A 13,804-nucleotide genomic window follows, 5' to 3' on the forward strand; every position below is an offset into this window, starting at 1 on the left:
AATTGGGAGCTGGGGACAAGGAAATGAGAACTCTCGAGGCTAATTGATAGGCACCTGCAGAGGGCTTTAGTGGCTGCAAAGTTCCTTTGACTTTGGAGAGAAGTCCTGATGTTTTCTTTTTGCCCTGAAAGCCAGGGGCTCCTGGGCATTAGTGGTTAGGAGTCTTAATTTCCTCCAACAGGTGGGGGTCCTACTTGCCAGTACAGATGAAGGTAAATAGGCTGGAGGAAGCAACTGACTAATAAGCATATATGGAAGGGGTTGTAGTGACTTTCTCCATTTGTATCCAAGGTGTCCTTCTTGCGACAAGCAGTTAGAGCACTTAAATGGAGCTTATGGGCTTTCTTATTTTCAGTACTGTTTGCTTCTGCGCCTTGGAGAGATTGAATGGCTCTTGCTGTATCTTAGGTCTGTAGAGTGGGAATAAGATCTCTATATTTTTTTTTTTAAATGTATTTTGTAACTTATTGACAAAATACCTGACTGTTAAGCAGTCTTGTTATTTCAGATTGAGGAGTATCTGCCCCGCAGCATAAGACTGCATCTAAGGGTCTTATGCAAAGATCTGTTTGCCCAAAGGGAGCAGTCACACCATCTGACTGTGAACTTCGTGTGAGTGTGTTTACAAGGCTCAGAGCTGTCTCCCAACTAGATCTCCATGTCCCTCTGTTCACGTTTTCCATCCTGCCATACCCAATTCAAATACCTAGTCCTGTGCTTCCTGCCAGGGTCTTGCAAACCCACCCTCCTCCTGCACTGAGGTCTTATGTGAAGCATCATGAAAATGGAGTGCAACCGATGCAGGAAACAGAAATTGCTGCCCCATGCCTATAAGTACCACTTATGCTAAGCAGTGGTTCCCATTCATGCCACTTGGTGCCTGTGTTGTGTCTGGACGCCTTTATCAAAAGGCAGGTATTGGAATCATTTTGGAGCTGTGGCATGACTTCCAGTGTAAGCTAAGTTAGGAAAAGACCTCTAGAAGCGTTGCTAGTTATATCCTTCAGCAAGGGTGGCCTTAATGCTTTCTTGTTCCATCTCCCATTGCAATCCTGGGAAGGTACTCCGGATCTGGCCTCTTTGATGTGAACTCACATCTCTTAACCACTGGGCTGACTCATTTACTAGGAGAGTAGTGGTGTAGCCCCCCTCCTCGCCTACTTCCATAGCCTTGAATGATAAAGCTGATCCAGCCCACCCGCATGATCCCAGGTGCTATCTCAGGAGGAGTTTTGAGCTCTGATGGGTTTGGGTCATAGACAGCAAGGATAACAGCAGTAGACGTTTGCATGTTCTCTTGTTTGTGGTTTCCTTGCTGCCTCCCATATGCGGCCCCTGGTTTGTAATAACTGCAATAGCGGGTGTTTTTGAGACATGGTAATGTTTTGTAGAAACAAATCACTTGCTTTCATCTCGAGAGCAACAGTGATTGCGCTGGGGGAGTGTGCTCTATTTTTCATGTCTCAGTCTTTCTTATTATTTAAATTAATGTGAGTTGCAGTTGTCACGAAAGTGAAGGATTGACGGCAATTAAATAGAACAGGCTTGGTGCGAGCAGGTTCTGCGCAGGCCTGTGCTACCTAGCTCTGTCACTGCGCCTTGCCTGGGACTTGGATTCCCGCACCAGCTCTGCCCTTGCACCCCTCCTGCCCCACAGCTCCCCCAGCTCTCCCACTCCAGAGCATCCTACAGCGTCTCTGCCCGTGCCCCACTCCTGCCTTGCAGGCCCCCTCTCTCTTCCAATGCGAGCCTCTCAAGAAGAATGGCTACTGGTTACTTTGGGGTTTGTTATTTACTGTCAGTGACGTGTGAGATGAGATGCTGAGCTGGCATCAGGCTTGTCCTGTAAATGTGAAATGTAGAAGAAACAAATATGTGAATTTCAAGCCATTCTTCTCAGAGGTCATTTCCAGCCCTCCAGAATCTGTCCCTGGTATGGGTAGGGTACCCTGCGTCTGTGGAGATGGAGCAGTGGGGTACTACACTTTATTTCACATCGGTACCTGCTCCCCACCCCGTTCAGGGGGATCCTAAGCACAGGGTAATGGATACCCCATATTACATTTATGCTGAAAAGGAATAAAAATCTGGCAATTTTATCCTCTTCAGCAGTACCAGAGAGCCTGGCAGCGCTATCCCATGGTCCCTGCAGCCATAAGGGTCCGGCAGCACCCTGGTCTCCTCTAAAGGGGAATATGAAAACACCTGAAAGCGCTGTTTAGCTTTAAAGCTTCCCCTGTTGTGGGTCTGCAGGCTGTGGTTTTGCCTGTGCTAATGGTTCAGAGAGGCCAGACACAAAAGGGCTTTCCAGCTGAGGGTCAACAAGAGATGGCTGGGCAAAAGGAGGCTGCAACACCCAGAAGATCCTGGTCCCAGGAGGTTTTATTCTCAACAGTCCTTCCAGCAGTTGGGGAACTGTGAAAACATAACATAACCCACACATGGGAAAAAATAATAAGGTCAAAGCTTCTCATTTTAAGATTGTCCTAAAAAGGTGTGTGCAAAGTAATGACAAGTGCCGAGGAGGCAATGCTAACTGTTGCTGGTGCTGACAGTTTTGGCATTTTAACACGCTGGCTTGACACCCTGAAAATTAAAAGTCTCTGACTTTTTATCTGAGTGAAATTACTGTCCACTAAGATCCAGTCATTTTTAATGCTAGCTGGCTTTGGATTCTAAGGAGATGAAACAAGCCAGGTTTTAAATTCACAGGGAAATTATTCCCTGCCCTATTCTCCCTCCTTTCAGCCTTCCCTTGCCCTCTGATGAAGGTGGCAGCTGATAGGAACCAGCCATTATACTCCTAACAGGATTTCAGCCTTGGATGCCCTTTTCTCCCTCATCTGAAAAAATGGTGAGCCAGATATGACCATCTGGACACATCTCTTGGGCGTTTGGTCTGCGTGGTCAGATCTGTTTGTATTTGCTGAGTTTACTTGATCCTCAGTGAACTAAAATGACTTGACTGCTTTGGAAAGTGTCAGGGTACACATGTCCTAACTGCAGCTCTGTTGCTGGTGCCCCATAGTGGCTTTCACTGCTCTCTCCTCGACTGTGTTGGCTGTCATCACACCATTCTTCTAGAACCTCGGGCTGGCCTCCATCTACTAGTCCTGCTTGGGCTTAGTCCTTCTTGGTTTGTTGCGTGGCTTTTTTCCCGATGCGAATGTTAATCCCTTGAGGTTAAGACGAAAACCCTGAAATGTGGTCTAGCCAATGGTTCTACTCCTGGGCTCTGCTTACCTATGTTTGCCAGCACACCAGAGAAGCTGCGCTGAAGTCGCTCCAAAGTCACCATCCTTGTGTCGCATGGCAGGGCGGCTAGGACACAATTCTTGCAAAAACAGCAGCCGCTGCTGTTCTTTCCCAGACTAAGCCCCTCTGCCCTCTCCAGTGCAGGCTGGTCTCAGATCTGAAATGCAGTATGTACTACAGGTAGCTCTGCTGCTACTGGACTGACGTGGCGCTCCGAGTTGGTTTGTTCCCTGTAGTAAGAGTAACAGTTTGGATTTCTGCACCAGAACTTGCAGGGCTCTCCCAGGCTGCAGCTCTGCTGGCTGGGGTCTGTCTGTCCTGAGCCATGAGACGGGGGACTTCCCTCATCCAGTGGGACAGAAAGAAGAAAGAGAAAGTGCTTCTGAGTCCTGCTGACTCAGTGCTGAGACAGATTTCAGCGTGATGCTGCAAGCCACCTCTCTGCTTTGGTGTGCCGTGAAACACCAAGCAACAAGCATTTCTTGGAGGATGCAGGCAGGGTATTTCGTTTCCCAAATGGGGTATTTCCTTTCTGCTGCCCTCTATGCAGTTTTGGGATATGGGTTGTCAAAGGCATTTGCTTACTTTCCAAGACCACTGTGTGATTGTTGCTTTGTGCTGCCAGGCATTTGCCGTGCAGAACGGGTGTGTGATAAAGGGGGAGGAGGCACAACATGGATCTGTAGTCAGTGAAATTCTCATGTACCCCTCGATATGGTGGGATCAAATTCTTTGACGACATGAGCATTCTCCAATATTTTGTTTTTGTTTTGTTCTCTTGCCTCCTACATCTTCCTATGTGTGCAGACACACTGCCGATAGCTCGCAGCAAATCGCCGATGTAAAATGTAGCAGAGCTTGTGTTTGTCAGGGTATTTTGCTTTGAGAGGAAGGGGTTGATTTTCTGCTATGCTTTGCTTTACCCATTGTTGTGCTGCTAGGGAGGTGTCCCTGCTCTGAAATTCCTTCTCTTCAGGAAAGGGAACCCTGGTGCAGTCAACGATTCCTCCAATGTGCCTTGCTTTGATTGCTTCAGCCATCAATTCTAGCTCTTGAGCAGCAAACCTGCTTGAAGGTCCCTTCTTCCTTCCTGGTGCCAGTTAGAGCAGGTTGCTGAGGGCCTCATCCAAGTGAGTTTTGCATATTACCAGGGATGGAGTTTCCACCACCTCTGTGGGGAACCTGTTCCTGTCTTAGACCTAAAAGAGGTCAAAAAAAGCTTTTTCCTGATTCTGAGTCAGAATTTTCCACATGCTGCAGCTCACGTCTGCTGCTTTTCATTGTTCACTGTGCGCCTCTGAGAAAAGACTGCCTCTTGTCTTCTCTGCACCTTCCCACTAGCTATTTGTAGACAGCAATAAGATCTCCCTTCTGCCTTCTCTTCTTTAGGCTGAACAGACCCAATTCTCTTAGGTTCTCCTTGTACGTCACGTGCTATAGCCCTCTGACCATCTTGGGAGCCCTTCAGTAGACTTGCCCCAGTATGTCAATGGCCTTTTTGTACTGGGGAGCCCAAAACTGATGTAGTGCTTTAGATGCTGTTTAACAAGCACCATAGAAAGGGATATGTCACTTCCCTCCACTTATGGGGCTACACTCTTGCTAATACAATCCAGGATGCTTGGTCTTTGCTGCAATGGCATACTGCTAACTTGTGCTGAACCTCTTTGACCCCCACATCACCTGGACTGCTTTAGCCCAGCACTTTCACCCTTCCCGCAAATATCAGGTTGTTGAAGTCCCTCACTAGGGACTTCATTGTGAGGCTCTCCTATCTTGCTAAAGCAGGCTTTGTCCACTGCTTCTTCTTAATCAAATGCTTGTTAGCAGGCACTAACCAACAGGGACGACACTGTGATATCGTCTCATCCTTAGACCTAAACTCCCAGTCACTTCACCACCCAGGGCTGGGTGTACTCCAGCCACTCCTTTGCAGAGAGAGCACCTCATTTCCTTGCCTTTCCAGCCCGTCTTTCGTGAAAAGCCTGTATCCATCCTGCACAGCACTGCCAGTACTGAGAGCTGTCACACCACATCTCTGGCATCCCAACGGGTTTATAGCACTGCAAATCTGCATGAACATCTAATTCCTCCTGTTTTTTTCACCAGGATACTTGCACTGGTGCACAGGCATTTGAGATGGGCTCTCAACTGTTCTCCTTCCACAAGGGCAGTGCAAAAGCCTTCCCGGTTTTGTTTGGCCCCTATCTGCTTTCTCACTGCCCTCTGTGCTGTCACTTATCCCCAGATTATGGCAATCTTTCCCCCATGTGCCTAGTTTAAATCCCTCCTTGCCTAGGTGAGTGAGCCTGTCGGCAAAGGCATGTCTGCCTCGCTTTGTTTGACAGGTCCTGTTCCTGCTTGGGAGCCCCTTTTGCTCCAAGGGGGTCCCATGGTCATAGATGCTGAAGCATTGACCATGAGTTTGGGGCCTAGAGAGAGGGGCTAATGAGCTGTGGGTTGTAAACAATGTTCCTACAAATCCAGCAACACAGCTGGAAGTAGTGAGTTGCTCTCTTTAAGCTTCATTTCCTTTTCCCCACCTAGCTTGTAGGCAGCTTTGCCTCAAAAGGACCATCAGCTGCTCCTGCCAAGGAGGGGGAAGGGGCGGCTGCTGTCTGTTTACTCTGTGGTAAGCAAGCAGAAAATGATGTTGTTTCATTCCTTGCTACACACAAATTTGGAAGCTGAAAATATATTAAAAGAAAAATAAAATTTAGAAGATTCCTTTTTAGTAAAACTCCCTCACCACCTTCAGGGTGTGAAGCGTGGAAACAAGACATGGATGTGAGAGAGGAGAGACTGCAGTACCCTGATCTGCCTGGAGGCTGGTACACCAGCATGCTCCACACCTGGAGGTACCTGTTCAGGTTCCAGCATGGTCACTCTGGTCCCATGACACAAACTTAGTTAGCCTGGAAGGTCTTTAAGGGTCCTGAATGCCCAAATCATGGCTGGTCTTGTGAATCTTTAAAGACCCTACCATGCTTTTGGTGCTGTGCCATGTGAGGTGTGGTCAGCCAGAAGCTACCTACTGCAGGCAGCCCATTGGGGATCCCTCTTGGCTGAAAGATGTTGCAGAAACCTTCCTGCTGTCTCCGTGGTGCCTTCCTTCAGCAAATTCCCATTAGCCACGGCGCGTGTCCCTGCTCCTCATCTTGTCATGGCAGGTGCAACAGAAATGAGCTTAACAGCTCTCTGGTTCAATTCCCGGCGAGCATTTGGTTATGTGAGCAGCAGTCATGGCTAGCAGCATGGGTTTTATGTGCCCGTGGAAGGTAGCATTAACTAATACAGCCTCTGAGTCAGTGCCTTGAGGTCTGGCACCCTGCAGGAGGCCGTAGAACTGGGACTGTTTGGACTGGGCCTGCATCTGGGACTGTTTGGAGTATAAAAATGGGCTGGGATAGTGCTTGGAGCCTGCTGGCTCCTTGTGTGCAGCCTTGGGGCAGTCAGGCAAGTTCTTAGAGGTTATTTTATGAAGGCCCCCAAAGCTGTCCAACCAAAAAGCATCACAGTTGCAGCAAAGGCCGTTTCTACTTTCAGATCCTTGAAACAGTAGTATATCCTGATATTATTTCAGAAACCCAGGTAGTATGAGGAGTGTGAGAGGAACGTGTGGCAGCCGCTGGTTAATAGGTAGGTAGGTTAATGAGTCAGACAGGCTGCCCTTCAGAAGTCAGGATAATGAGGTCCAACTTTATTTTGTTTTCACAGTTCCACCAAAGATCTCTAATATCTCCTCGGACATCACCGTGAATGAGGGCAGCAACGTGACCCTGGTTTGCATGGCAAATGGACGTCCTGAGCCTGTCATCACCTGGAGGCACCTCACCCCAACAGGTAAGAGACTGAACTGGACTCGACTGCATGGCTGATTTGTGAACTGTGCAGTAGTTTCCTTCTCTTCCAACATCAACAGAAAATTTCAGTAGCAATACAGGCAACTGTAAAAAAGTGGCAAGACTCTTAAGTGCACTACAAGCTTGTTTTGCAGTGTGATTTCCCAGGCACGATAACCAGGTTGTCCGAAGGAACAAATGAAATTACTTCAGTAGGTGCTCTACAGAATTGGACCTGTAATTCTATTTAGATTTGGTCTTCGTCTAGCTGTCCCAGTCTCTACTGCTGGTAATGCACAGCATGGTGGTGGAGACAAAACGCAGGTGGTGCCAGAGGGGAAAGGATTTCTGTTTAGATATTACATAGAAGATGTTCTTTCCAAAATACATGGCATTTGCTTCCCACTGATTTGCCTTAAAAGGGAGAGGCAAACAGTGGCACACGTTATTTCATGTTCCTCTCCACTTTGGCAGACAGTCTTCCTATGTCTTGTAAGGTGAGTAAAGAAGGCATTTGATCTGCAAGATGAGTGAAGAGCAGGGTGGAGACAGAATAAAGGAGAATTCACTAGCTTTGTTCTGCTACCTAACTGTGCCTTCCACGCTCAAGGACGTGGCAAGCTTGGAAGGAGAATATCTTTTTCAGTAGTCAGACTCCGTGGGGTTAGCATCTTGGGTTGCAAGGAAACCTTCACCCCCTAAAGATTTATAAGTGGGATGGGAACAGGAGATAGGTTTCTCTTCTTCTGTATCATGTCCTTTGAAGAGAGAAGAACTCTCTACCTGATTTCTTTTGCCGTCAGATATTCTTTCATCTGAAATGTGTGGGGAAAGCATTGATTAGCTCCCTATGAATAGTCTTCTGTGATATTCCCATACATGTAAAGGGTTAAAGAGGGCTTGAGGTAGGCGGTGCACAAGCTTTCTGTATGTGCTACAGACAATCAAGCTATCTGTTGCAATTCAGCAGCCAGAAAAGGGGAGAGCATTGCAGAAAGCAGGTTGGAGAGAGAGAGGTAGAAAGACACATCGGAACAGAGCTCAATCCAAGGGCTTCATCCAGAAGCCTCAGGATTTGGGGCCTGTGGTTCAGATTGGGGTTATTCAGATTTCCTGTCTCATCTCTTCAGCCAAACCAAAGTGCTGCTGAGCTTTCATGTATATGAAAGCCAGATATGAAATTTGCATTTCTGGCCCATTTCTTGCAACACCAAAAGAAGGAAGATGGGGAAAAACTGCCAGGAAGCGGTGGGAGGAGCAGAGGTGATGAGGAGAGCACTACTCCTCTCTGGTATTATCATTGTTACCTGACTTTCCTCTTCTGCTATTTTCATTATTAAGCATGACTGTGCCATTTGCAAATATAGGGGAATAGAACCTATTTTTTCACCTTTAATTATGTATACAGAATCTTCTGGCTCTGGAATTTCTGCTCTTAAGATTTATTTCATATCAAATCTTCCATCTTACTGCTGCATCAGTCTTTCATTCCTCCCTCTAACTCTTTCTTGTATTCAAGTAGGAGGCACTCCCTAGCTACTCCATGAGCACAGCCTAACATTGTCCAAGTTAAAGGTGTTACAAGGATGCTAGCTTAAATCTTCATATAGACTAAGGCCTGGTACATGTGAGATGTGTTGTTCAAAGCAGTAATAAGAAGATTCATGTCCTGACTCATCACTTTGGTTGCGTGTTCGTGCTTTGTTTTTTTTCCCAGTTGTACCGCCTACTCCACTGTATCAGACACAGACTTCTTTTCTCCCTTTTAAAAATGCTCCTGAAAGCAAATCTTCATTCTGGTGAGCAACAGGACTGGGGAATCCCATCCCCGCTTTCATTCCAGGGTCAGTTTTCCTGGGTCTGTTGTTTAGTTTTCCAGCATACCCCTTCACGCTTTTTCTCCTCTGCTGCGTGTCTCAGAGGTGTTGCCTTGTTAGCATCCCTCAGTGCCGTCTCACTGACCCCCTTCCAATCCGTCCTCAGTCCTCCCCTCTACAGTGAAGCCTGCCATGCACCCGCTTCCTAACTGACTAGAGCCAGGGAGGAAGGGCAGGCAGTCCCCCGTCTGTCACCTCCATGTCTCACTGCTTGTTGTTCTCTCTCTTTTTCCTTATCTCAACCCATCTGTTATCTTTCACGGGTACAGAGGAACTGTTTTCAGGCAGACATCAAGTCTTTGAGCAGCATGTAGCCCAATAAGGCACTTGTCCCAAAATGGGGGACAGAAGGGCTTCTTTTAAATGTTTTCCTTGAGGTTGACAATTAATATAAATTCCAAATCTATTCCAGAGCTGCTGCAGTTAGAAACACGTCTTATCTTGGAATCTCCCTTTTCCAGAACTGTAAGGCATTTTGGCTCCATTTATGCTAGTTTTGAAGACATCTGCTATGCATCAAAGAGCTATTTTTGATCATTGTAAAGGTTTCTAAAATACATCTCTCTCCTTGGATTTTTTTGCGGCTAAATTCGTGACTGCAGTACTGGAAGAATGAGTGTTACTGAGCTTGTGTAGGAGGTTTTGAATGGACAGGTTGTGAAATTAAACCAGCATTGGGGGGTGAGAGGGCCAAATTACTTTTTCTTGGTGCACCCTCCTCAAGGACTTCATTCGCGAATTTGTCTGCTCTTTCTTTCATTCATTCACTTCATCAACAGTGTTGGCTAATTACCTGAGTTAGGACTACAGAAATTATTTATTTCTTGTTGGATGGGAAGTGGAAGATACAAATGCAAAGGGAAAGCAGTGTTGCTACTTACGCAAAGAAGGCGGGATGCATATGGTAGTTCATTTAAATGCTGCTGGGCCTCAGGAGTGATCATAGCCCACTCGTCTGCCTATCTGGGAATTTTAAAAAATCGCTTTATAAAATGGTATATCGCTTCCTTTGCTGGTCCTTCAGTGAGCAGTTGAACTAGGCATTTTTCTCACGTCAACTATAAGTCCCCAAGCCCTGAAGCAACTCCCTCCTTACCCTATGAGATAGCTAAAGTGTGGCTGAGATTGTTGACTGTAGCACTGACACCTGTGAGGAAGGCAGGTAAGGGGAAAAATGCTTTAATAATTCTGGTGGTGAATGAAAATACAGATCAGCTTTAATTTAATGAAAGTAGGAATGGCATTCCTTGGAACAATGCCAGTCCTCGCTCTCCACTTCCATGCCTCTTCAGATCATTGACTGATTGGGCTTTGGCAGAGCAGGTGGAGAGAGTTAACCAGACCCTTTTCTTCCTTATCTGACAGGCTATTATGCTGTAGGACATTGGCAGCCTGGTTGAACTAGTTGTGGATAGTTTAATAGTCATTGCCTGGGAGCACAAACAGCTTCATTAGCTCTTCTCCTCCAGTCAGCGGAGCTCTCTTCTGGGATCGCTGACCTGCAGCTTCCAGCAACAGGCCAGCACCTCCCTGCTCATAGTCTGATCCCTTTCCTGGGGTTCAGGACATAAGCCACAGGCCGTGCACTATGACTTTTGCCATCCCAGTTTGTGATGGTAAACCATGGAAAAGACCATAGCAGCCCTCTGAACTGGATTTGTCAGGAAACTGTGATTTGTTCAGTTAGAGTTTGGATGAGTATTGATAATTTCCTACACGGACTACGGGAGTTAGCACATGTCAGTGTTAGAAATATTTCACATGGGGATATATTATAGTCTCTCATCTCTTGAAAGGGACAAAGTCCAGATTTCCCCCTCTGTGACGTTGTATGAGGAGTGGGTGTTATCCTATTGTTTTCTTCTCCTTAATATTAACTCATAACCTACGTGGTCCACGGCCCGCAAAGGTATAGATTATTTTTTCTTACCGAATGCAGTCCAATCAAATTTCCAGTAGTTGCACCACAGCCTGGACAGGGTCCCAGCCCAGGGTTATGTATCATTTATCACGCTGACACGTTCTGTGTGAGCTACCACAGGCAGCCTACCCATCTATGGGTAGTTACGTTAGGAGATGCTCTGTTTTCCCTGTACCAAGATAACAGCTAACACAGCCAAGAAAAGAATCCAGTAAGATGGTTTACAGATGGTAGGCATTGCCTGCTTTTGAGCTCTTCTTAGTTTTACTTCACGTCTTTCTTGATTTATGTTTATTCAGGCTAATGCGACTTCTCCCTACCCATAAGCTGCTGAGATCACAGTCCAGAGGCTTTAACATTTATCATTCCTCATTTCTCCATCTTATTCAGAGCCATGCTGAATGCCTGGTTGACTGAAAAAGAGCTTCCTGGGAAAAATAAAGATTCATGTATGTTCATGTTCTTATCAATAAACTCCTTCTCAACGGAAGCCCTAAAGAGCGGCCCCTTGTGAATTGGATTAGCAGCAATATGAACATGGACAGTTGTTGCAAGGTCTTTGCATTACCAGAGATCTCACTGCCAAGCCTGCTGTCCTGGATGGGCAGACAAACACAGAAGGAAAAGGCAGCTCCTGTCCTGAGCAGCTTGTACTCAAGTTAACAGAAACAGTCCTATTCAGAAAGAAGTGTCTGCTTCTTTCCCACAAGGCATCATTGGTTGAAACCTCCCCAAGGGCCTCACTCATGGGCACTGTGGCAAGTGCTGTGAGATTGGTACCCATGTGTGGTGGCAGCCTGAGAGGTGGTGGCAGGGAGACAAAGCTATATTGATCCCTATGGGGCTCAGCGCAAGGTTGAACAGTTGAGGCTTTTACTGGTTGTGCATAACCAGCTACGGAGCAAATAATTCCGTTTTCCTAGAGCAACTATAGAGTGTGAAACTTGTATAAAATGACCAGGTGTCTCATTCCTGATCCAACTTCCCCAGCCTCGGCCCAGCAAGGCCATTTGATAGAGAACAGTCTGGATTCTCCCAAATTCTACCTGACAGTCTAAAGATTACCCACTTTGGCTCAAAAAGGAGCTTAGTTATTACAGTGGTAATCACAGCATAAAAACCAGTCTAGAGCAAAGCAGGTAAGTATTGATTGCAACACCCAAGTTTCATGTCACAGCATAAAATGAAAGGAGATGGGAAGGCTTGTCAAATATGCCAGTCTGATTCTCCCTAGAGGGTGCTAGAAATTCTTATTGAGTCTTAGAGAATTTACCATAGCCTGGGAAGTTTAGAAGGGATAGAGAATACAGAATAGTGCCTGCATGCTCTGTGTAATTGAGATGGTATACATATAATATGTTTATAAACAGCTGTAGAACTCATTGCCATGGAAAGTTATTTAAAGACGAGAACTTGGCAAGACTCAAACAGTTTGTGTGTTCCTGAGGATAATGTGAACAAATCTGGATATTCTTGTTATTCACAACAGAAATATTGAAAAGGATGTTAAACTTCATGCTTTGGGGCTCAATTACTAGAGATCAGGATGAGACATAAACTGAAAGAGACAGATTATCTCACACCCCCGCTCACTCATGTATCTTCATTCAGTGCATGCCAGTCTCCTTGTAGGGCTGAACACTGAACATGAAGGAAGCAGGGAGCTTGAGAGTCAAGATGGCTACATAGTTCACATGGGCAACTTTGATCTTTATGTCTTGTGTTTATTTGCCTCTCATTGCTGTCTAAGCCGGAAGCCGTGCTAGTGCACTTCGTGTTGCACAGGAGAAGCCAGTTTATGACCAAAGAAGATAACAAACAGAAACCCCTCAGCCAGAGTTACCACAAGTCAACCCTGTAGGCGCTAGGTGGTGATGAGCAGGAAGGGGATTTTCTGGTTATCTAAACCATTTGGATTTAGCCCACCTCTCTGCTGCACTCTTTAAACCTCAGTAAAACATCTGTGAAAAGGAGGAGGAGTGTTGTTTTGGGCGGGTTTTGTGGTTTGGGGTTTTTTTACTGTTGTTTGGGTTTGGTGGGGTTTTTTCGTGGTGTTACTGTGACAGCTCTTCTGATGTCACGTCCTTTTCCCCTTCTATCTGCTTTTGTCCGATCAGGAAATTTTAGATTTACAAGGTATTTGTTTGACCCTGCATTTTAGGATGCTGGTAAGCAACTGATGATTTTTAACCAGGTCTCTTTTTCCTCCTTTATTTTTTTTCTTGCACCCTCAAAATATTCTCTGGCAAAAATGTGGTCACACCTTCCACAAAGACCTCTCACTTTGCCTCTTATACGCTCTCTCTTTGTTTTAGGACTCTGTCTGAGGTGTCTTTTTCTCTCTTGGTCTAGTCCTCATCTTATCCAACATTATAGGGGAAAGATAAAGAAAAGGATGCTGGCTCACAAGGAGCCTGGGAAACAAGCCAATGTTTCAACTTTTTCAGGGCTTCTCCAGAAGGCATTCAAAGTTGTTTCAACCGATTTGCTTCCCAATTCCGCTGGCTACACATTTTTTACTTTTTTAGAAGTCCACTTCTTAGCACATGGCCCACAAGCAGGAGGCCCCCTGCTCCTTTTCTCACCTATAATAAGCTTAAGTCCTGCATGTGCTCACTCCCCAACAGACTGGAGAGCTTTGATTTCTTCCTTCTGTGCCCAGAGGGAGACATACACTACACAGAGATCCCTCCACAGTTCCCTGGGGAACAGGCGAATAAGTCTGCTGCAAGGAAGGAATTTGCCCTGCTGCCTTCAGCAGTGGTTGGAGGGGAACATCTGGAGTCTTCTTATCAGTGCTTGACTGCTCCACCTCTGACAAGATTTTCTGTGCTGTTGCTGGGAAGATGTGGCAGTTGTGTACCAAGTTAGTGGCTTTCCTGCAACAGAAATGCTGTTCTTTACAGCTA

At 46.2% G+C, this 13,804-nt stretch overlaps 1 protein-coding gene across 4 annotated transcripts in view; it reads left to right on the forward strand.

Annotated features, from left to right (window-relative positions):
• LSAMP (limbic system associated membrane protein) overlaps positions 1 to 13,804 on the forward strand; it is a 1,022,146-nt gene that overhangs the window by 904,383 nt on the left and 103,959 nt on the right. For all 4 annotated transcript variants that reach the window (XM_074594342.1, XM_074594328.1, XM_074594319.1 and 1 more), the window contains one exon: positions 6,973 to 7,098. In XM_074594342.1, the coding sequence (XP_074450443.1) occupies positions 6,973 to 7,098 (126 nt within the window). The remainder of the gene's footprint in view (positions 1 to 6,972; positions 7,099 to 13,804) is intronic.

Source organism: Larus michahellis, chromosome 1 (assembly GCF_964199755.1).
Source record: "Larus michahellis chromosome 1, bLarMic1.1, whole genome shotgun sequence".
Lineage (NCBI taxonomy): Eukaryota > Metazoa > Chordata > Aves > Charadriiformes > Laridae > Larus > Larus michahellis.